Here is a 17788-nt window from a genome sequence, read left to right as displayed (position 1 = left end):
CACCCTGAATTCCTGGGTTAGGTGGTGGTGAAGCTTGACCTTATCAGTTAGCAGTTTTGCCAACATTCTTTCTGAGGCTTTAAGCCCATCCCACAAAGACTGTCTTCCACTGGTTATCCTGAAGAGGGTTTCTCCTCTACTGTCTAGGTTGGGATGATGGCCACAGTCCATCCGTTCAACCTTTTGTTTTCCTTCATGCAAGCATGTTGGAGCTGGCAGGAGAAAAATGGATCACGCAGCGTTTTTCACAGGTTATTAGTTGGTAAGACTCAATCTTGAAGGTGATTGCAGAGCATCCGTGTCTATTGAGAGATAATCCCCTAGTCTGCCCTAGAGAACATTTCTGAGAGAATGCTTGGTTTGAATTTGGTGGCATCCTGTGTTATTTCTCTAGGTCACCTCTGAGTGGGCTTGTTCGATTTTTTTCTTCCTTTGCTTATGGTGCCTTTAAAAAAACAAATGTCATGTCCTCTGTTGGCCTGGGTTATTTACATGCGTGCCTTTGTCGCTGCTCTGGTAAATTAGTACCTGTCAGCATGGGAACTGTCAGGGCTTGCCGTCCTTTCTGCCAGAGTTCTCTTGGCTTCCTTGAGCACCTCCCTACAGTGCTGACGCCTGGAGGTGCACACTTGGTCCTAAGGAGCGGTCTGCCCAGAGCACGTCTTCCGAGAAGCGTGTCGTCCCCTCAGGTGATCTCAGGTTCTCACAGCACAGAGGAGGCCTGTGTGGAGCAGGGAAACAGGGAGGCAGAGACAGACAGACACCGCAGCATACGTGTTTTCCCTTTTCAGTATGCCATAAAATCGAAATCCAGCGTCAGTACTGGGGTCTGCAGCATCTAAGTGCTGGAGGGCCATGCCTTCTCCCGCTGGGAGAGCTGATCTGATTGAAGAATCGTGGGCAGCTGGCTCACAGGAGCCCAAGTGTCAGACAGAAGTCCCTTTTTGACTGATGCAGATCGAGTCACTACAAACTTAGTCTCTGTCAAGTGGGGAAATGTAATCATCGTCTCTCACAAAGATTTTGTTAAAAGAGATTTATTTTACTTTAGAGAGACAGAGAGTGAGCAAGCGCAGGCAGGGGGTGGGGTGGGACAGTCAGAGGGCGAGAGAGACAGAATCCCAAGCAGGCTCCATGCTGAGCACGGAGCCTGATGTGGGGCTCAATCCCACAACCCCGAGATCACGACCGAGCAAAATCGAGAGTCGGATGCCCAACCAACTGAGCCACTCAGGCGCCCCACTCTCACACAGATTTTATGAAAATAGATGAAATAAATGTGAAAGGCACCTTCTAATAGCAAGGTCTAATAGTTTACGTTGCTGTGGTCCAGGTAGACCGTAACCTTGTTCTTACATCCCCCAAAGTACTACCATATGCCTGAGTGGACTCCTTAAGCTGTTTAATAGTAGTGCCCACTCAAGTCTTCAAGAGAGAAGAAAGCTTTAGAGGTGAGAGTCTGATATTTATCATAAACCTTGAGATTGGAGACATGTCTTAACAGAGAAAGATAATTCTTTTTTTTAAACGTTGTGGAGTGTGTGCCGTGAAAAATGGAGCCTGGAGTCCTGAGGTATTCCTTGGACTCCAGAGATGGGTTACGTTGGACTTACTGGCAGAGGTAAGGAACTGAGAGTTTGTCTTTATAAGTTCAGTTATATTATTAAAAGTTATGCCCGTGTTCACAACTCTCCTTAGTATTTGAAGATAAATGCACTCGCTGTTTTAGGTACTTGAGTTGCCTTTTCCCTCCTCCCAGTCCTTGAATTTTACAATTTTAGAGACCGTAGCAAAGCTAACCTTGAATGCTACCTACATAAGTAAAACCTATTCTGTCATTTAGGATGGTTTCAGCTGTAAGTAACACAAAAGGCTAACTCCCATGGACCCGGACAAAGGACATCTCTTGTCCCATTAACTGAATCCTCCGGCAGTGGGCTGGATTCGGCGCTCAGTGAGGCCGTGGCTTATCAGGCTCCCTCCCCCTCCAGGACTGGGCACACGCCGAGTCTCCCAGGGGAGAGGTGCATCCCCAACAAGCTCAGGGTCCCGTGAGTTAGGAAGGAGAACTGGGGGACAGGTTGCTGTGTGTTTGTCAAACTGTATCCTGTTATCTCAAGTCTCTCTGCTAATTTTCCCTATGAAATTGCGTAGGAGTTTTGTGGCGACGATTTCAGACCGTGGTTACTGCTGTTTAATATTGCAGTTAACTTCCCTGGACTTGGGTAACGGGGTTCCTTTCTATCCCATATGGGAACAATCCCAGGTGATAACTGTGGGCATTGTCTTCCTCCAATGCAGGGTGACACACAGGGAAGTGAGGAGTCCGCGAGCCCTGGGCTCATTGGCTTCTTACCTGGGTCCAAGTGGAAGTCCCCTCGGCTCGGGTCTGGGAAAACTTTAAGTCCCAGGAGTTTAATGTGGAGATTTTACAGAAATGATTTCTGACTCTTAAGGGCTTTGTATAAGGTGTGGCTTTCAGTACTGATCTTAAATGAAGCCAAAGAGTCTGTCAAGATGGACGTTGTAGGGTTTGGAAATAGTCTTCATCTGAGAAAGAATTCTATTTTAAAAATATCTTACTCCATGTCTTCGAGAGATTACGATTCTAAATATAAGAACATTTGAGATAAAGTTGGCAAATGCTTAGCTCCTCCAGATATTTATTTCTAGTAGATTCTAATGGTTTGAAATTCTGACTGATAGGGACTTCAGTAGTAAGTTCTTTATAGAACTGGTTTTTTTTTTTTAAAGATTTTATTTATTTATTTGACAGAGAGAGAGATAGCGAGAGCAGGAACACAAGCAGGGGGAATGGGAGAGGGAGAAGCAGGCTTCCTGCCGAGCAGGGAGCCCGATGTGGGACTCGATCCCAGGACCCTGGGATCATGACCTGAGTTGAAGGCAGACGCTTAACGACTGAGCCACCCAGGTGCCCTATAGAACTGGTTTTTAAAGAGCTATCCGAACTGCTCAAATTCACTTCGGATGTAGTTCTAGTTGAGGCTATTAAACAATCTTGCTGTGTAAGCCACTTGATGACTTTGAGCCATCCTCTCTGTTACAAAGGCAGGAAATGATTTTGAGCTAGTTTCTAGCTGTTGGCACCTAGTTACCTGAATGACAGTCACCCTTCAGTAGCCAGATCAAAGGAGTCAAGGAGAGATGCTGGCGCTGCAGATGGGTCTTCTGAGCACGTGAAGTTACTGTCAGTGACCCGGAGGCAGGTCACACCAGCGTGGGGTGGCTGCAGATGAAGACAGGGGAACGCCCCACCAGCTAGGGCCGGGCTAGACCACGTCAGTGCTGCACACAAGCGGACGGCTTCCGCAGCCTAAGAGAGAGGAGACAGAAGCGTCAAGAAAAAGCAGTGCAGGGAGGCGAGCAGGGCGGTAGCGATGGCAAGCAGCCGCTAAGGGCTCGAGCTGCCGGATCACTGGCAGGGCTCTTGCCGTCTGGCTGGCTGTGCTCGGCACACAGCTCGGCAGCCCTCCGCGTCGCGTTCACCCCCACGTACCGGCTGTTTGTACTCACCGCGCTGTGGCTCTTCGGGAGTTGGAGCCCCGCGTGCTGCGCTGTGGAAGGAAGCACTTAGCTGTGTGGTGTGTTCTAGCTAAACACGCAGCACAACGCGCCGTGCAGCTTCACCCCCCCAACCCCGCCGAGTGTATCTGTGGTTTTTAACCCTAGTAATTTTGCAGTCGAGTTTTGGTTTACCGACAGCCATCTATTTTCTCGTGTGGAATCACGTAGAAAGGCCTCACGAAGAAATCAAACATCAAGATTTGAGGATGTGAGATGTTAATTCCTTAGGAGCCAGTGCCAACTTGTAAATCGGAGACTTAGAATTAATTATCGATTTCAGAAGTTCCTGTCTATGTGTATTTACTTATTTTAAAGGATCCATTATAAAATAAAATATTTTCCTTCTGTTTAGCCTTCTCTGGATATTCAGCAAATACAAAGTACGACCCATACCAAATTAAAGCAGAAATAGCAAGTCGTCGGGATAGGGTGAGTAAAATGAGTGCTTTCACAACTAGAAGCCCCATATGTATTTTTATGTACTATTGCTTATCATGGTTCACTTAATGGTGGTCAGTGTGTCTAACACTCATATTTTGGTTAAGATTTTCAATTTTGTGGATTATCATTACATTTGGTTTTACTCTTCACTTTTTTCTAAGAGGAGGGGGAAAGTTTTTTTTTTTAAGATTTTCTATTATTTATTTGAGAGAGAGAATGAGAGAGAGAGCATGAGAGGGGGGAGGGTCAGAGGGAGAAGCAGACTCCCTGCCGAGCAGGGAGCCCGATGCGGGACTCGATCCTGGGACTCCAGGATCATGACCTGAGCCGAAGGCAGTTGCTTAACCAACTGAGCCACCCAGGCGCCCGGGAAAGTTTCTTTTTGAAACCACAGCCCATCTAACAAAAAATCGCCTGTATCCCTCTGTGTTTTTCAGAGAGCTAGCTAGACTCCTCCTGCCCAGTTTGGAAAGATTTGGTGACATTAGGCCCTGATCTCAAAGGACTGCTTCCCTTTATTAGTGGGATGGCAGCCTTGACCCTCGGCAGCTTTGGCATCTGCCGGTCTTCCCCGGTTGCTGTATTCCTAGGGAAATCCTTCCTGCAGTGGCATTTGACCAGACGGTTCTGATGCTCCTTCCCAGTGACACCGGAATCCGTTATGTGCCACCCCGTTTCATCCCTCAGTCCCTTATCTTGGTTGTGTGGGAAGGGGGACATCTTGGAAACGAAGCCGCCTCTTCTGGTGTGTCTCAGTGCAGGGGTTCTCAGGATCTAGCGCACCTGAGAAAAATACCTGCGGCGTTGACGAAACACGCGAGCCGCCAGGCCCAGCCCCTGAGTCTTGACACAGGCCTGCAGTGGGCGCTCAGTCTGTTGAAGTAAGCACTCAGGGGATTGACTTTCCCTAGTGGGACAGCATGCTTTCAGCAACAGCACTTCACGTGTGGGATCTAAGTAGTAAGCAGAGGGAAGATGAAACGAGTATGGCGTAGTTTGCTGATTGGAATGTGTAAATCACTACCTTGAGAAAGAAAGCAGTTGCCGGTTCCACAGAGGCAGGAACGTGTCAGTGATCTGGGATTCTTGTATCTAAGGAGACACTCCTTCCAGGATGGCTGCTGTGTATGCCCGAGGATGGAAATTCGTGGAGAGGATAGATGATCCAGTGGGTCGTGAGCCGATCAGGAACTTAGATGACAGTGCTCAAAACTGTAGAAGTCATTTTCACCACAGCTTTTTTTTGGGGAAAAAAAAAAAAACGTAATTTGTCTTTAGCTTTCCAGATTAAAACGAGAGCTGACCCAGATGAAGCAAGAACTGCAGTACAAGGAGAAGGGGGTGGAGACCCTGCAAGAGTGAGTTGCCCGTGATCCTGGAAGGGGCGCTTTTCCTGCGATTTCCTCTTGGGCTCACCTGTGTGGTGTCTGCGCATGTGTCCTCAAGCTGCGTGGGCGTTCCCTTTTATGCTTTATTTATGCTCCTTTCCCCCCAATCCTAAGCCTCAGAATCTTTCTTTTCCTTGAAGATACTTGGTTCCTTTAAGTGGAGCTACGTGGGAAACAAGACCTTTATTTTCTACTTATTCACGCTCTCTGTAGCTGCACCGTCCAAGACGCACGTGGCTGTTTAAATTTGAACTCCAGTCTTGTTCGCTTTAGCCTCAAAATTGTTTGTTCTAAAACTCAAATTTAAAATGAGTTAAAGTAATTGAAATGAAATAAAATTAAAAATTTAGACCCCCAGTTACATAGCCACATCTGAAATGCTCGGTTGTCACTGTGGCTAGTGTAGATTTTCTCTACCTTGGCACGATTGACATTTTGGACCAGATGACTCTTCGTGCATCATAGGATGTTTAGCTCTGACCCCCTGGATGCCAGTAGTACCCTCTCACTTGTGACAGCCACAACTCTCTCTAGATGTCAGATGTTTCCTGGAGGGCACATGAGCCCCCAGTGGTTCTCAACTTGGATAGCACAGATACTTGGACATTCCCATCGTCACAGAACATCCTGTTGGACAGTCTGGTCTATAAGTCTCCTTCCTATTGGCATCTTTACAGTTAGAACTTTATCCCTACTAAGAGTTTGGGGTTGAATTTCTTTTTTGTGAGCTACATTAAGTTAGCAAATTCAGTGAGCAAAAGTTATTTTATAAATGGTGATCTTACTCTTCCGAAAGAATTGATTTTCTTTCTTTTTTTTTTTTAAGATTTTATTTTATTTATTTGAGAGAGAGAGCACAAGAGGGGGTGGGGTCAGAGGGAGAAGCAGACTCTCTGCCGAGCAGGGAGCCTGATGCGGGACTCGATCTCAGGACTCTGGGATCATGACCTGAGCCGAAGGCAGTTGCTTAACCAGCTGATCCACCCAGGCGGCCAAGAATTGATTTTCTCGAGCCATACCACCCTGAACACGCCCGATCTCGTCTGATCTCGGAAGCTAAGCAGGGTCGGGCCTGGTTAGTACTTGGATGAGAAAGGGTATCATATGCTTGTCGATCGGTCGAGAGTCCATTCTCTCTGGATTCAGAGCCTGTCTTCACTTGCTGAACTTGAGCATGTGCTTCATGAAACCTTCTGTGTCTACTTTTCTCATCAGTCAGTGGGGATGGGATGGTTTTAGCTAGGGCTGCTATGACAAAATCCCAGAGACCGGGGGGCTTAAACAGCGGACATTGACTTCTCACGGTTCTGGAGGCTAGAAGTCCAAAATCAAGGCACTGGCAAATTTGGTATCTGGCGAGGGCCTGCTTCCTGCCTCCTGGCCCTGTCTTTACGTACTGCTGGTGGGGAGCTCTGGTCTCCGGTGTCTCTTCCTTTTAAAGACACTCGCCCTGTCATGGGGACCCCACTCTCATGACCTCATCTAACTCTCATTGCCCCCCCCAAAAGGCCCCATCTCCATATACCATCACATTAGGAGGTAGGGCTCACCTTGTGAACTGTGGGGGGCCAGGCCCCTTCAGTCCAGAGCAGCGATCATTGGGCCAAATAGTCCGGAGGGCAGCACCAGAGCTTGCTATAGTCAGCCTTCAGCAAGTGGCCGGGGTCCGTGTGGTTACTCTTCTCGGGAAGGGTGGGCAGCATGCCACTCTCTTGAATCCTGTGTGCACATGCAACACAGTGTGCCCCATTGCTCTTTATAGGGAAGTGATACAAGAATGTCAGTGTTTGACAAGCATAATTATCTCAGCCTCATATAAAGGGTAATTACCGGGCATGTCAAACCCTGTTGTTTAATACTAGGTTGAGATTCACTTTCTTAATCATCCAGGATTGTTTTGGTTGATGATTTGTTTGCCCATTTTTATTTCAGGGCTTATCTATTAAGGACTTACAGGCACCAAGGGAGTCACAATAGAAAGGGGAGCTGGGTCCTGCCGAGGGGCACTTGGACTTGGCTCTCTCTGGCCCTGAGACCTAACCGTGCCCTCTGCAGGTCCCGCCACACGGTGGATTTTGGTAATCCCGTCCACATACTTAGTGTGACCTGGGGTCTTTTAACCCTACCGTCAGCTTTTTGCTTCTCTGCCATTATCCAGCGGTGTGTGTGCACGTGTGTGTGCCTGGGCACTTTCTCCCGTGATTTCAGTCCATGACGGGGGTTCCTTTAATTAGTCCTGGTCAGCACAGCTTCTTTAAAAAGTTTCCCTTAGGCAAAGCAATCTTCTTTTTCAATATCGGTTACCGGTTTTATTGCTCATCTTGTCCGTCTGCCCCGGTGCTTCCCAGCACACCGGTACATGTCCTGTAATTTTACCCCCATGGCCAGCCCACCTCCAGATGCTCAGATGCCTGCTAGGCTGCGTCCGTGTGTGCTGGGGCCACACTTCCCCGTGTCACTTCTGCTAAAGGGCCAGATACAAAGTAAGCAGAAGCAGATCATTTCATTTGGGAGGTCTTCTAAAGTTACTAGGGCTGTCTGCTTGAATCGGAGATTGATGCCATCCTTTCCTTTGGCCACGCAGTAGCTTTCTCTCATTACCAGGGAGAGCGGACACTTCCCAGGGTCTCCAGATCATATGACGTAACTGAATGCTAGGCATCGTGTGGGCTGCACATTTCAGGTGGGTCCCTTCTCCCTTGTAGAAGCTCTGGGGAAGGTGATGGAGGTTTGGGGCGGTTCAGGAACACTCTGAAGCCACACAGGACCCCCGAGCCTCAGAGGGGAGCCCGGCCCAGCACCTTTCCCCGCCTGCTCTGGCTTCGGGAGCAAGATTGCTGGGCCCGGGGCCCATCCCTCTGGCCTCCGCCACTCTGGCCATGGCCGTTTCCTTCTCTGAACACAGAGGGTCTCCCGCCCTGGCAACTGAAGGCTGGGGGCTAGAAAAGCAAAGGTGCTGGGGCTCAGGGGGCTGAGGAAACCCCTTGCCCTCGGCGCCTCTAGGAAGTCAGTTTATCGCTCGTAGTGGAACAAATTTCAAGAAGAGGCAGAGGCGGCCTTGGTTTGTCCAGGTTTATGGGATGGGAGGCAGCCAGTGCAGGGAGAGCTTTGACTGGACCCCTGCAGGGGTAAACGTGTCCCTGCCCAGGGGACCGTTCTCCCTCCCTCCCAGAGCCTGTGGGGATGCCCGCCCTACCCGGGGGAGGTCGAGGAGTGGCATGGGAGAAGGTTCTGGACCCAGCCTTGGTCCTGGGGGACTCACTGAAGCTTTCCAGCGAGAGCTGCCCCGAGAGGCAGTGTTTAACCGGCTGTTTAACTGTATGCGCTCACTCTGTCCTCCCAGGAAGGAGACAAAACAGGGGCACACATGCCATGCTTAAAATTCTTGGCGAGTAAAAAATAATCTCGTAACCTTCCCCTGAATTACACAGGCTATGTAGGAGACGAAAACAGCCTCATTATTTTTCTGGTATTGAAGACTGCCTCTTATGCTTCCATCAAATCATGCCAGCTTGGTAATTTTATTGAGAAACTTTGAAAACTTTGTGAGCATTGATAAGGTGATCACCCTACCCCTACTGTAAAATCCTAACTCTAAGCACAGGTAATACCTGAGCCGTGGTATGGAAAAGGGCTTCTTGGATGTTATTACCAATGTTGATTTAAGGCAGAGACCCTAGATTTTCCTCCAGAAAATTTTCTGCTGTTCTTGCTTCCCAGAATATCCAGGATATTCTTTTCCAGAGCACCTCGCCAGGAGTTTAGCCGCTTATAACATTTTAAACTCTTACTTGTTTATCTTGGTGAACTTTCCTGGCTAGCAAGGAAATCCATCATTATGCTTGGGTCCAAGTGAAGGAAAAAGAACCTTTTGTATTTTTTTTTTTTTTAAAGGTCTATGTATGTTGTTAATTTTTATAAATGGGAGCTGGCCATGAACACAGTTTCTGGGTTAATGATAGAATTAGGTACGTGTGTGTGTGTGTGTGTGTGTATGTGTAATAGATATAAACTTTTAATGATGGAAAATGTCAAACATACACAAAAGTAGAAAGAACGGTAGCATGGAGCCCTGCTGTACCCTTCAGCCCACCTCACCAGCCAGCCACACGGGGGCCAGTCGTGTTTTGTCTGTCAGCCCGTCGCCTCCCCCAAACCCTTAATGCCTTATTGAGGCAAATCCCAGAATCATTTTGAATCCACAAATAGCTCTTCTAAAGTTAGGGATCCCTTTTGAAAACATAGCTATAACGCCTGTGCCCCACTTAATAGTCATCTTTTAACATCATCCCTTCTCCAGCAAGTTTTCCCATTTCTCCGGCGTGTTTGGGTCCAGCTTTGGATGAGGCCTGCAAAGTATGTTTGGTTGGTGTGTCTCTGAATTTCCACTCCCCTGTCCTTTTTTTTTCTCCTTTCTGACAACTTACTTGTTGAAGAAACCAATTTGCTCGTCCTATAGAATTTCCCTGATACTGGGTTTTGCCGCTTCGCCGCACATTTCCCATGTTCCTCCGTCCCCCGCTACTTACGCAGACTAGTGCAGTTAGTTCGAGAGGCTTGATCTGATTTGAGCCCAAGTTCTTTTTCTATTCTCTTTTGGGGGTGAAGTCTCTCTCGTAGCCGGCGGTGGTGGTACTTCCATCGGGAGCTGCAGACTCCGGTTGTCTCCTGCTGTGACGTGGAGGGCTTCAGTGGGCCCTGGCGTGGTCAGCCTCATCCATCCATTCATAACGTGGCCCATCAGCTTTACACCCGATGCTGTGCACGCGTACAAATGAAAGAGCTCAGGATAAGTTCCCAAAAGTGGGTCTGCTGGGTCAAAGGGTAAATGCATCGGTTGTATTTAGGAGATGTTGCCAAAGCCCCCTCTCTAGGGGTTGTGCCCTGTTGCCTTCCTACCACTAACAGAGGAGTTTCTCTTGCCACGGCTGTGCCGACAGAATGTGTTGTCACGCTTTTGCGTTTTTGCCAGTCTCATAGGTGAGAGATAGTTATCTCAGTGTAGTTGTAACTTGCGTTTCTCTTGAGGCCCTTTATGAAAGTCTTTGGAAAATAGGAGCAGCGTTTTTGAGTACGAAAGTCTTTAGAAAAATTGATCTTTTGCAGTGAAAATGCTGCTGGGCTGCGCTGCCCTCAAGTTTCTGAAGGTTGTTTGGAAAAATGATCTTAATGTAACTTGTTAGCAACATCCAGGGGCAAAGGCGGAGGACTCAGGAGCAGGATGTGCGCAGTTTCCCAAATGGGTGATGTCCAAGAATGTGCTGAGTGTGCCAGTAGGTGTGGGAGATTTCCCTCTCTGGTTATTCTAGATCTCCTGGAGATACGGAATGTACCTCGTGTTAGATTTCGGGTTGTCCCGCAGCCAGAAAGCTCATTTAACGTTGCTTCACCCCGAGTTTCCCACGCTTACGTGCCACTGAAGCCTCTTTCCACCAGGACACCTGTACGGTCCCCGCGTGCTGGTGTGATGGCCCAAAGCACTCCGGGAGGGGGGCACCATCCTGCCCACCTTCTTAGCAACCGCTGGTGCCACACCTGGCCCCGTTCTCTTCCCGCGGCTTCTGCCATCGTCGCTGTTACGGCTCACCATTCTCCTGCTGTGGTCGTGGGGACTCTTACGGTGTCTCCTGGGCTTACGGCTCCCTGGGGCTTTCTCTCTCACTTAGATACAGTCCCCAATACCCTGTCCTGACCTCGTTTCCCCCGGTGTCACCCCCCCCGGCCACCCTGTGGCTCTCCCCACTAGAACGTGTAGTTCCCTGTGCCTGGGACAGTCTTTCTCCCAAATTCCACACACCTGTTCCCTCCCTGCTGTAGTTTTCTGCACAAATGGTGTCTCACCAAGATCCTCACTTAAGCAACGGCTCTAAAAAGGACCCCTTTCCGTCACACTCTGTCCTGGACACTGGATCCCTTTTCCTTAAAGCACTGACGGCTGCCTGTCCTAGTGATGTACTCTGTCTCCTTGACTAGCATACCGCCGCCCGAGAAGAAGGACTGCGCTTTGTTCCCTGCGCGGTCCTCAGGACACAGACAGTTGCAGGCAGAGGGCAGGGCCGAGTGGCTGGGGTTGCGGCTCGCGGCTGCCGGGAGCTGCTGTGTGGTCCATGTCACTGTTGGACACTGGCGTCCTCTGGGGGAGGGCCTGGGCTGCCCCGTACCACCAGGGGGGAGGGGGGCTCCGTCAGTCGGCCCTGTCGTCTTCTTACTAACTGCCCTCCAGCACTTTTTCTCTTTTACATATTGTGCTCCTTTGTGTTTTAAGAAATCCTGTTCCTTGTTGCTGCTCTTCAGATCCCAGAAAGCGGCGTTCGCTAGATGTTCCGGTATCCAGTTTCCATGCAGCACTCTCTTTGCCCTGAGGTCAGCCTTTGTGCTTCGAGCCTCGTAGCTGCTTGCTGAACCTCTTCCCTTTTCGGGTGGTACGAATAAAGCAAAACCCGTGTGTCTCCTACAACAAGAGCGGCTACCCTCTCCCGAGCATTCTCGACTAGAATGCCGCACTATGAGAGACTGAGATTAGCGGCTTCTGTCCGAGGGGATTTCATGTCTTCAGAAGAGAGTGGGATTGCTCACAGTTGGAACAGGCTTAGACCGACCGTATCCCGTGAACCTAGCACGTCAGGTGCGGCCCGTGCTAACTGTACGGCGTACGGTGGGGGCGGAAACCAAACAAGCATCGGTCCTGCTTGTGGGACAGGTCTGCTGCCCCGCACCGGACCCGCTGTTGATAGAAAGCTGCCGGAAGCTGTCTGAGGTGCATTCAAGGCCGCCTGCCAGAGCTGGGGATGTGAAAGGTAGAGGTGTAACAAAACTTCTCATTCTTTTCGGTTGTAAGGTGTGGTATTAACATGGAATATCTCTAGAGGCCTGGCAGCCCTTTCCTTCACGCTGTGGGTTTACGAAGCCATTTGGTTTGGGGCGCCCGGGTGGCTCAGCCGGTTAAGTGTCTGATTCTTGATTTCGGCTCAGGTCACCATCTCAGGGTCATGGGATCGAACCCCATGTCGTCGGGCTCCACACTCAGTGGGGGGTCTGCTTCTCTCCCTCTCCCTCTGCTCCCCCCTCCCCCACACTTGCACGCATGCTCTCTCAACGTGCGCTCTCTCTCTCAAATAAATGGATAAATGTTAAAAAAATAAAATAAAGAAGCCATTTGGTTTTACTTTTCCCAGTACAGTTCCCTTGACATCTTAACTTGAACAACAAATACAGAGACTTTAGGGCGGCAGGAGGTCGGGGTTGATTAACAGCTCTAAGCTGCCTTCTCAGCTGCACTCCTATCATCATTTGAAGCTGCACCTTCTCCTCTCCTCTCTAACCATTCTTTCAAAAGCAGACTACAAAGAGCACCAGTTTACTTTGGGACATTTGACGGGCCTTGTGGGTGGCCTTTGGGTTTGATGCAGTGTGAGTTTGGAGGCCTTGACTTTGAGTGTATTGCTAACCCAGTGAGGAAGATGATGAGTGCCGGTGTGAGGGGCCTCGCCGTGAACCCCACCCACCCTGTGCCTCTTCCTGGCTCTCTGACTTCGAGCAAGTCACCTAATCTCCGTGAAGCTGTCGCAAGATGTTGAGGAGTGAAAAGCCAAGACTCTGGTCTGTGTACTGGATTTTTTTTTACACTGTGCCTTCATCCACTCGGGCTGCTATAACCAAATACCACAGACTGGGTGGCTTATAAACAATAGAAATTTATTTCTCACACTTCTGGAGGCTGGTAGTGCAAGATCAAGGTGCCAGCATGGTCGGGTTCTGTGTCTGCTGAGAGCCAGCTTCCCAGTTCCTAAATAGCCATCTTCTTTATGTGTCCTCACATGATGGGAGGGGCAGGGAACTCTGTGGGGTCTCTTTTATAGGAGCACTGATCCCATTCACAGGGGCTTCTCCCTCACGACCTGATTACCTCCCAGAGGCCCCACCACTGAACACCATCACACTGGGAGTTAGGATCCCAGCATGTAACCAGTGGAGGGGGGAGCATAAACATTCAGATCATAGCACACTGCATAATAACATATGTTTTTATTAGTATCACCTTGCATCGAGCGGTTATTGCTTTTCTACCATTTTATTTCAGATGTGTAAGTACTCACTTGGGCTCTTAATTAAAATTAAAAAGAGAAAAGACTGTTCTTTTGGCAGTCACAGATGTTATTATTTTCTTTATGAAATGGAATATATTGGTATTTTAGAAAATACCGAATCACTGACCACATCCTCTGAATTTGACCAAAGTTCTAGAGGGAATTTGAGCAAAGGGAGAACACTCCCAAAGAAATGAATTTTGCAGATGTAAAGGAAGAGGTTTCCTACTCTTAGAAGTTTTTATTAGATGAAGATGTATCATAGTTGAAAATTGGAAGTGGTGTGAATTCTGTGAAACATTGCTTGTCCTTATAAAAGCATACGGGCCCGACCTTGGCCACTGAGAGCGCCTGCAGTATCAAGGGGCTTCTCTGCGCTTGGTGAGCCAGTGCAGACTTGAGAATTGGGGGAGGTGGGTTTGAACCCTGGCAGCTCTGCCAGATCTTAGCTCGTCATCTTGGGCCACTTAGTTCATCTCTCTGAGGCTCAGGTGTTTCATTATAAAATCCCAGAAGGTTATGCTTATCCCATTAAGCTGTTGAGAGGATTCCGGGAGGTAACAAATGCAAAGCATGCAGCCAGACCCTGGCACCTAGTAGGTGCTTGATACATCGAACTATTTTAATATACTCTTTATACTATATAATTATATAATCAAATAATATATACTATATAAAATGTCTATATAGGGTTATATTTGCATAATACATAATAATCCTTTTGTATGATTATGTATTCTTACATAATATAATAATAATATACAATATTGGTAGCATAACATATAATGTATACTTATATAATATATATAACTATTTTTAAATAACAGTATTCTTGGGGTGCCTGGGTGGCTCAGTCGTTAAGCGTCTGCCTTCGGCTCAGGTCATGATCCCAGGGTCCTGGGATCGAGCCCCACATCGGGCTTCCTGCTCGGCGGGAAGCCTGCTTCTCCCTCTCCCACTCCCCCTGCTTGTGTTCCCTCTGTCGCTGTGTCTCCCTCTGTCAAATAAATAAATAAAATCTTTAAAAATAAATAAATAAATAACAGTATTCTCTCTGAAATACTAGGACTTCAAGATCACGTTCCCTAGTAGCTTTCACACTTTTTTAACAGTGGAATCTTTTTCCCTTTCCTTTCCTGCAAAGGACATCTGTGCATCTCAGACATCTCCTGTCTGAGACAGAGCAAAGAGGAGGTGCTTGCTGAAGCAGGGGTGAGGGTCCCCAAGCCCAGACAGGCTCTCCCTTTAGCTGCTCCTGCTCCCCACACCAGGACACCCTCGGAACAGAGTGGAAACAGCTGTTCTAGGCCAATCTGCTTTCTCTTCGAGGTCTCAGAGCCACTTGGGTAGAGCTCAAAGTGCAGGTCCGTGGCCTTGACGTTGAACTGTTGTTCTCCGAGGGGCTCTGCAGTGTCTGCTGGTGGGATGAATTACGGGGCTGCTGATCCCCCTCCTTGAGGGGATTTGGGGCCTAATCATAGAACCTGGTGCCTTGACAGGCTGCTGACTCAATCCCTGGGTTTACTGGTGGCCACACTTAAGCTTTATTGCTACTAAAAGCCACAAGGAAGTCACAACACCTAAGTATAAAGCTGGGGCTGACGTGCGTAGCGGCTCGCATCACCGCCTGAACACTGGCTGTGTGTGTCTGTGCTTCTGTGGCTGTTTGATTAGCTTTGATTTTCAAGCAATTGAAAAAGTTTTGTTCCATGTAGTGGAGTTTCATTTCTCCATATGGGTGTCAGTGTCAGATGATGATCTATTTGCTGTACTTGTCAGAGCAGTAGACCTGGTTAGCAGAGGGGCTGGTCATTGACTGTTCGAGAGAAATCCGATTTCTCTGGCCCCGGGTTTTTTGTCTGAGAATGATGAAACCCTTTTCTGCCGACTTCATCAGCCTTTGTGGGTTGTTGGTTGTGACATTAAATGAGATGTATTGGAGAGCCTTTTATCAGAAGATGAATACAGGGAGACATTATTATGTAAATGAGTCTCAATTTTCTCTGCAAGAAAAGTTGGGCCACTTCTTTGGCTGATGTGCTACGAGATGGATGACCTTCTATTTCTGCCTTCCGTTAGAGACTCTTGGTTCTCTGTAAAACAGCTGAAAAGGGAAAACACGTGGCCCGGCCATGTTGGGATGTAGGGGGGTCACCCTGAAATGTGTGGGGACCCATGATGCGCCTGCATCCACTCCACGGGAGAGGACTCACCACCAGTTTTCATAAATGTATCATTTGTAGCCAGTGCAGTCACAGCGATGCTCTTGAGCCCTGAGGCCTGATTCCAGAGGGTAGGAATGGGTTCCTGCGTGTTTTATTTGTCCTTCTCTTATTCCAAGGTCTGGGGTTAGAGTACCAGAGTTGGTGAATTCTTGACTTTGTCTCCCATGAGTATGCAGATTCAGCATTGTCCTGACAATCAGACCAATCACTGCAAACATTACATGCCAGACGCCCTCCCAAGTAAGCCTTCTCCTGACATTTTCTCGTTAAATGGGGGAATCATTAAACTGAGGTGTAAAGAGTTGAAGTGACTTGCCCAGGGTCCCGCTGTAATGCTGGAGTGTCACTGGCACTCACCAACCTGCCAGGATGCTTTTGTGAGTGGAAAATTGGGAGTTTGGGCTGGCCGCTAAGGATCCCGATTCCCTGGTCACAGTTTAGCCCCAGGACCCGTGTAATGGCGGAGCTGGAACCTGAAAGGCCTGCTAATGGCTTTCCAGAGAAGGAGTTCATGCCATTTCTGGACCAAAGTATTCCAACCTCCTTAGCCCTGAGGGCTTCCAACGCTCACGACCTAGGTCGGGGAGGTGAGACAAAGGGTGTGCTGTAGGAGGCCGCCTGCTCCGTGCGGGCCGGAGGCAAGCCTTGGTTTGGTCAGCACTCCGCTTCCACCGCCCACACCAGGCCTTGTGTGCACAGGGGCGGACTGGCCGGAAGGAGAGACGGAGGGAGGGAGGAAGTTTGGATGGATGGAAGGAAGGATGAATGGATGTTTGGATTGAAGGAAAGAATTGAAGAGGTGCATGGTAGGGGCAGAGAGAGAGAGAAATTAGAGCTGGAATGAGATAAAAGAAAGATAGAGGAGTTTTATATGAGGCATCATTATTGCATTGTTCACAACTTCTCGCTGTTTCCCATATGTTCGTGCACACACGTCATTCATATGTTTATTCAATAGACATTTTTGACCACTAACCCAGATGCGGCGGATAAACGAATAAGACATGATCCTCCTCTCAGAGAGGAGTTTAAAATCTCAGGAAATTACTTAAGCCACTCTTGGTTGCCTAATCATTAATAGAGGTCGTGGGAATCCTGATTCGCAAGTCCTCACCTGCATTGGATGTTCCTGGAGCAAAGGAAGTCGTCCACCGGTCACGTCTCATCTCTGCGTATATACTCACAAGCCAGGAAGGTTTTGTGGGATCTTTATTTTTCTTTGCCAAAGCAATGTGTTTAACTGTTTCCCACCTTTCTGTAAAGCTTCTGAGTTTTTCACTGTTGTTCAGTGTATTGTTAGGCTCTCGCATGGAATGACTCTGATTTTTCTTTTTTAACCAGGATTGATCGTAAGATGTCAAGTGCTCACACCAACTACAAACTGGATGAGGCCCAGGCGATAATGAGTGAGCTCCGGACCATCAAGAAAGCCATTTGCACAGGAGAGAAGGAGAGGCGGGACCTGATGCAGGTAGGGGCCTGGTACTCTTCACATCCCGTGTCCGTTCGTTTGCCTGCCTGCGTGTCCATCTGTCGGTTAACATTTTAGGAGAATATGTGTTTACAGTATATGATATATATTTGTTATGTATACAGTTCATATATATTTTAAAACATATGTCCATGCCATACGTGTATATATGTTCTTTATGTGTGTGTATATTTCTGCATATGTGTATTAAAATATTTGAAAGTATGGGTGTTAGTTTCCTAGGGCTGCCATGACAAAGTACCACAAGCGGGTAGAGAACAACTGAAATCGATTCTCTCAGAGTCTGGAGGCCAGGAGTTCAGAGTCAAGGTGCTGACAGGGCCACGCTGTCTCTGATGGCGCTAGGGGTGGACCCTTCCTCGCCTCTTCCAGCTTCTGGGAGCTGCTGCCGATCCTTGGCATTCTTTGGCTCGTAGATGCCCCGCTCTAATCTCTGCCATGTCATCGTATGGTGTTCTCCCTGGGTCTCTGTGTCTACATTTTCTCTTATAAGGATGCCAACCACTGGATTCGAACCCACTCTAATTCAGTATGACCTCACCTTAACTTGATTCCATCTGCAAGGACTCT

General features: G+C 48.4%; 1 protein-coding gene across 2 annotated transcripts in view; it reads left to right on the top strand.

Moving 5' to 3' along the window:
- Positions 1-17788, top strand: part of WWC3 (WWC family member 3) — a 113660-nt gene that overhangs the window by 50445 nt on the left and 45427 nt on the right. For both annotated transcript variants that reach the window (XM_081809196.1, XM_081809197.1), the window contains exons 4-6: positions 3938-4014; positions 5305-5384; positions 17068-17197. In XM_081809196.1, coding sequence (XP_081665322.1) covers positions 3938-4014; positions 5305-5384; positions 17068-17197 — 287 coding nt within the window. The remainder of the gene's footprint in view (positions 1-3937; positions 4015-5304; positions 5385-17067; positions 17198-17788) is intronic.

Source organism: Leptonychotes weddellii, chromosome X (assembly GCF_054177405.1).
Source record: "Leptonychotes weddellii isolate Sample4059 chromosome X, ASM5417740v2, whole genome shotgun sequence".
Classification (NCBI taxonomy): domain Eukaryota; kingdom Metazoa; phylum Chordata; class Mammalia; order Carnivora; family Phocidae; genus Leptonychotes; species Leptonychotes weddellii.
This window is presented reverse-complemented; position numbering and strand designations above follow the sequence as displayed.